The 6,541-nt window shown below is 38.4% G+C and overlaps 1 protein-coding gene and 1 non-coding gene across 2 annotated transcripts in view; both read right to left on the bottom strand.

Annotated features, from left to right (window-relative positions):
* The window catches only part of rpl10 (ribosomal protein L10), an 8,550-nt gene extending 2,914 nt beyond the window's left edge, over nucleotides 1–5,636 (bottom strand). The window contains exons 1-3 of the mRNA XM_061792868.1: nucleotides 5,507–5,636; nucleotides 4,798–4,856; nucleotides 1,448–1,555 (exon numbers count right to left, since the gene is read on the bottom strand). Of these exons, the coding sequence (XP_061648852.1) occupies nucleotides 1,448–1,555; nucleotides 4,798–4,856; nucleotides 5,507–5,529 (190 nt within the window). The 5' untranslated portion in view covers nucleotides 5,530–5,636. The remainder of the gene's footprint in view (nucleotides 1–1,447; nucleotides 1,556–4,797; nucleotides 4,857–5,506) is intronic.
* LOC133465611 (small nucleolar RNA SNORA70) lies at nucleotides 4,579–4,711 on the bottom strand. The gene has a single exon (XR_009784683.1). It is a non-coding gene; the product is annotated as a small nucleolar RNA SNORA70 (small nucleolar RNA).
* Nucleotides 5,637–6,541: the final 905 nt, after the last annotated feature.

Raw genomic sequence — 6,541 nt, forward strand, 5'->3', positions numbered from 1 at the left:
CATTTGGGATACAGAAGATGACTTTGATGGATTTGTGGATTGATCAAAAAACGAGTACATTGTTAAATACAATAAAGTACAACCTAACTCAGTTTTTAAAAACATTGTTTTAGCGTGTATGTGTGCTACCATATGTTTTAAGCTAGCTCATGTTTTACCATGCCTGCGCCCAATAATACGGTGGGCTTTATGTATGTGTTAAATACAGAAAAATAACCCGTAACTGAGACTGCGCCTTTTGATACGGTGAGCCTTATGGTCATGAAAATACGGTACTTCCAGAATAATTTGTACAGCTTTGCCTGAATTTCCATATTTTCAAAATTTCGTCAAGAACATTTATGTGCGACAGTCATAATCATTAATCAATTATGGCTTCAATATTATCACATCAGCCTTGTAATGGTGGATGCAGTTGCAGCCTGAATCAAAGTACAAGTATATGTGATTTCGACGTTCCATCATTAAAAATATCTGTCTATAAGATTAATTTACCTTTGCTACTACTGTTGTTAACCCTGGTCACAAAATAATGTCTATTAAAACAGATAAGCTCTCAAATGTCAAACTTAAAACTCAGCACTCTTATTTTGCAATCAAAATAACAATGCTGATAGATTTGAGTTGGACAGTTATGTATCGACAATAGTTTTGGTTTCTGTTTTGAGAAATGCACTTGTTGGCGTACAAGAAGTACATGTAAGAAGAAGAAATGTAATTTCATCTCTTGCATGTTATTTATATTACATATTTATAATTCTTATATCCACAACTGCTCCTGAAACCATGCACATTTCCCCATTGTTGAACTAATAAAGGTTATGTTATTTTAGAAATATTTATAAATAATATACTTTTAGTCTGCCCACGTTCTGAAGCGACGTCTGCAGTGACGTATTAATTTCTGGTTCAGACGTGGCGTCCTACATGGACGTGTATTTAATATCTCTAAACAAATATTAATTGGTCTTATTTTGTTGTTCAAAGTTACTCTCCGCGAAAGCGTGGTTCCAGCCAGACGTATGTGACAAGTGTACTGAATCACCAAATCACTTAGATTTTTTGCGACTGCTTGTAACAATAGTTTAGCAATTAGCATGGCTTTGACATCGTCATCTATCCACTGCCCGTTAATCCTTCGTGACACTTGTAAGAAGCATAGTAAGAATTAACTTATTCGCTACCATGAAGGCGGTGATCCGTGACTTACAATGTGTTGACACCGGACGCAAAAAGAAATTTTGTCCCCCGGCGTGGATTTGCCTGTAATGTCAAATGCTGTATTTTCCCCCAGAACAATCTGTTACGGACGCAACGAGTCAACGTTCAGCGATTTCCGTAACACAACGTTCCGTAACGTTTGGCATCTCTGCAGTAGTGAATCTTTTGAGTCCAGACGTAAGAAATAAGTGAACGGAGCAAATATGAAGGCTTGACCATTTCTCACCTTCTGAGGACAGCTGCTCGTATTCATCGGAGACCATGTGACCGCACAGGGGGAACTCATCTACCTTGGCCTTCTTTCTGCCCAAGTCAAAGATTCTGATCTTGGGATCTACAAAAAAAATAATTTTGTGTTAAGCATTTGGTTTTACAAGACTATCGTCTATCTCCAACGGTGGAAATCTCAACTGTGATATAATTTATTTTCTATTAGGAATGGAACGTTTTTTCAAACAGTTAGGTCCGCGCCTGTCCCACTCGGTTTGTAGGAAAGCGCATTTTACTCATGTGGCGAAGCAGTAGGGGAATCCTAAGGCAGCGCTAACAGCGCTAATAAACGGCAGCACGTCTGGTTGCGGTGGTACATATAAGGTGCGTTTGGAAATACTATCCGACACCTCAATGCTACTCTGAGAATGTACATTCCAACAGTGCTCTGAGTTTCCAAACAGCGCGCAGGTGTAGTAGAGCAGGCTCGGAGGATATTTACTAACTCGTAAACGCTTCTAAGCCCGTGTTCAACACTGGGCTACGTAGTCATGACACCCGTTTGTGGCACTGTCAATGGGATATGATATTACATTTATGTATGTATGTGTATATCTCCATCTATAGCTCTATCTATATCTCTCTCTATATATATATATATATATCCATCTCTCTCTCTCTCTCTCTCTCTCTCTCTATATACACACACACACATATATCTATATCTATATAGACATTTCCAAATACCTTTAAGTTTGTCGCCTAGACATTTGCTTTTAGCTTTGTTTGGCTACCGAGCAACATTGTAGGGTAGGAAAAATAAGTTTGGGCACATTTCCTAGAAAATGTACAGTGCTGAAACAAACCAACGATATACAGTCCCCTCCAAAAGTATTGGAACGGCAAGGTCAATTCCTTTGTTTTGTTGTACACTGAAGACATTTGGATTTCACATCAAAATATGAACATGAGAAAAGTTCAGAATTTCAGCCTTTATTTCATGGTATTTACGTCTAGATCTGTTAAACAACTCAGGACAGAGGACCTTTTGTTTGAAGCCACCCACTTTTCAAGTGAGCAAAAGTATTGGAACAGACTAACTTAAGATTTAATATTTTATAACCTTTGCAATAACTGCATCAAGCCTGGGACCCATTGACTTCACCAGACTGTTGCATTCTTCATTTGAAATGCTTTTGCAGGCCTTTACTGCAGCGTCTTTCAATTCTTGTTTTTCTCTCCCTTCAGTCTCCTCTTCAGGAGGTAAAATGCTTGCTCTGTGCGGTTAAGGTCTGGTGACTGACTTGGCCAGTCTAAGACCTTCCACTTTTTCTCCCTGAAGTCCTTTGTTGTGTTGGCAGTGTGTTTTGGGTCATTGTCTTGTTGCATGATGAAGATTCTCCAGATTAGTTTGGATGCATTTTTCTGTAAATTGCCAGACAAAATGGTTTGTCAAAGTCCCCAGGGCAGGGGTGAAGGTATCACAATCCACTGTTCAAAGAACACTCCGAGAGAAGAAATATAGAGGCCATACCACAAGATGGAAACCACCTATCAGGAAAAAGAATCGGAAGGCCAGATTGGATTTTGTAAAGTTGTACAGGCACAAAAGTTTTGGAACAAAGTTTTATGGACTAATGAGACAAAGATTAACCTCTACCAAAATGATGGAAAGGCCAAAGTATGGAGAAAGAAAGGCTCTGCTTATGATCAAAACACACAAGCTCATCTGTGAAGCATGGTGGAGGTAATGTCATGGCTGCTTCTGGAACAGGCTCACTAGTCTTTGATTATGTAGCTCATGATGGTACCAGCAGAATGAATTCTGAAGTCTACAAAACCATTTTGTCTAGCAGTTTACAGAAAAATGCATCCAAACTAATCGGGAGAAGCCTCATCATGTAACAAGACAATGCCAACACAACAAAGGACTTCATCATTGGGGGAAAAAGTGTAAGATCTTCGACTGGCCAAGTCAATCACCGGATCTGAGCAAAATAGAGCATGCATTTTACCTCCTAAAGAGGAGAAACCCCCAGAAACAAACGAGAACTTAAAGAGGCTGCAGTAAAAGCATATCAAATGAAGAATCCAACCGTCTGGTAAAGTCAGGGTTGCAGGCTTGATACAGTTATTGCAAGTAAGGGTTATGCCACCAAATATTAAACCTTATTCACTTAAGTTCATGTCTGTTCCAATACTTTTGCTCACTTGAAAAGTGAGTGGCCTTCAATGAAAGGTGCTCTGTCCCGAGTTGTTAAAATATAGATGTAAATAACATGAAATCAAAGCTGGAACTCTGAAATTTTGTCTATTCATCTTTTGATCTGAAACCCAAATATCTTCAGTATACAAAAAAAAAAAAAAAACAAAGGAATTGACCTAGCTGTTCCAATACTTTTGGAGCAGACTGTATACATTTGAGTCCTAATTTGGTTTTGTGAGACATGAGTCAGTCAGACCTACTTCAGCAACCCACGGATACCCAATGCAGCTAAACTAGCCCCCATAAAAAATCATAGGCATAAAAGTTGAAGATGTACACGGACTGTTATAATTCTTACACGGTTTACTCAATGTGGCTATAAATAGCCTCAAATTAAAGTTGAAAGTCTGCAGTTAAAGAACATTAGTTCTAACTTAAATCCGATTGTGGTGGTATTCCTAGTCAAAAAGATGAGACAAAAGTTTATGGAATGAACTTATGTATGATCTGAGTTCATTCAGGAATAATTTTCATGAGATAGATAATATAACCACTCCTATTACGACACTACTGGACATGAACTATGAAACATGCCGCCTATGTCATAAGACTGTTTTAATAAGGTTTTATTAGGAGGTAAATTTAGGAGATTTAGACCAATGTTTTCAGACCTTTGTTGAGGCAACGTACCTATTTTTCATTAGAGAATCCTCACAGTAAACAACCAAACAAAAATAAGCAAACAAAAATATCAAAACATACCAGTTGTTTAATTGAACTCGAAGACTACTTTTAGAAGAACATGAAAAAAAATGTATACAAGAATAATTCATTTTTCCAAGTGTCAACTTGTGCCGGACCAAAAACTGTTACCACAAAACCGAGATACAAACCAAACCATGGATTTTGTGAACTGTTCCACGGCTATTTTCTATACATTAAAATGTCTCAGTGGTCCCTTAAAGAACTCAGCACCTCACAGCTGAGGACATACACAACCAAAGAGTTGCTGTCTGCAGCCTTTGCACACCAGAAATGCACTGCAGCAAGACCAGTCGGCTTAATAAACTGCAGGGTGCTCTGTCAGACCACTCTGTAAAAGACCAACACCAACAATGGATGATATTCATTTTATAATACGGAGAAAGTGACCCACTCACCAGGCACACCCCGACAGAAGCGGGACTTGGGGTAGGGTTTGTTCTTGCAGTACCTGTAGCTGTGGAGAAGGCATTGAATATATGGGATTGCCGTTGAATTAACAAAAAGACACTCAACAGGCAGATGAGGCTTAAATAAATCACAGAAGACGACTTTCCAGTTCACCCAAAAACACTTGTATCTCTACATGAGTCATTTGAGCCCATGTCTGTATCAACATAGCATGTATATATAGAGTAAAAACGTAAATTTTCTTTCGTGGGGGGAGTTCTACACCGTTCTATACTCAGGCTTCTCAGCTCATTTTATCAGCATGAATTAGAGCATTGTCAGAATTAAGGCTGAAAATATTTTTTTTAAAACCTGACACATAACTATACATTATGAAACAACGCTATGATACTGAACGCTTAATACTAAAACACAAACTGTGATACCGGGATGCTAATGTAGCGCTAGTTTTGCACGAAACAGTTTTCTCTATAGTTAGCGCCACGAAATGATAACATAAGCCAAAAGACAACAACGACTACAATGTAACAGTGTAACATCAAGTGAGGACTTTTAGTAACACAAGGAAGCAGCCATCTTGCAGAAGGCCTGTGAGCTAGCTAGCAGTCCACATGTCGCGGGGTGGAAACCGCTGCCATTTTATGCTCTGCCTGCCGGCCAGGCCGGGTCCCTGACACGTCAAAAGAGTCAACTTACCAGCGGGCTGGTCGGCGGCCCATGGTTGCAATCTGAAAAGCAACAAACAAAGAAGCGTTATATAGACAAGGTTCGTTTCTCTGCTTTGAAAAGTACCACCTGTTATCTACTTTTCTCTAGAGTCAAAGAAAATGCATCGTGACCACGTACTCACCGAATGGAGGAAAGGAAGTTGAACCCACTTCCGGCTCGTCATATGCCTACGACACTGGCGGTTATTTTTCTTTATTGCATATACTTTGTTTCTGATACACAAACGTTATTTCAAATTGTGATTTTATTGAAACATGTTGATTAAAACATGTTTGAAAAATATTCCACAGCGGTAAAAGTGATTGACGGTCGTCTCCTTTCTGACAAGTATGGGAAATGTAGTTTTTTTCCTCCGACAACATGTCATCGGCCGCAGTCGATTTACTTAATAAATGCGAATGCTCGTGGTGATTGATAATAGCTCGGGTGCATGTCATTTCTGATTTAATTTAATTTACAATACTGGGAAATTAAGTTACATACAAAATAATTACAAAAAAAGGTATATATATGTTTTATTTTTATTTTTATTTACACATTATTTATACATTTTATTTTTGAGAAAAACGAAAATCAAGTGTCCGAAATCAAATAAACACCCATATATATATTATGGACCTTGAGTTTTCAGTTCTTTCCATATATATAGATACAGCGGCTGAAATAAGTATTTAACACGTCACTTTTTTCTCATTAAATATATTTCCAAAGGTGCTATTGACATGAAAATTTCACCAGATGTTGGGAACAACCCAAATAATTCATACATAGAAAGAAAGTAGAACAAATAAGATCAGAAATTAAGTTGTGTGTAATCATGTGAAATGACTGGGAAAAAGTATTGAAGATGCCAACTGGTATTTATGTAATACAACTGTGTCAAACATACGGCCCGCGGGCCAGAACCAGCCCGTCAGGGGGTCCAATCCGGCCTGTGAGGATGGAGATCACATTCACTGCTATTTTTCAATAAAAATAACTTTTGTTGCTAATTTTGTCCAC

Source organism: Phyllopteryx taeniolatus, chromosome 1 (genome assembly GCF_024500385.1).
Source record: "Phyllopteryx taeniolatus isolate TA_2022b chromosome 1, UOR_Ptae_1.2, whole genome shotgun sequence".
NCBI lineage: Eukaryota > Metazoa > Chordata > Actinopteri > Syngnathiformes > Syngnathidae > Phyllopteryx > Phyllopteryx taeniolatus.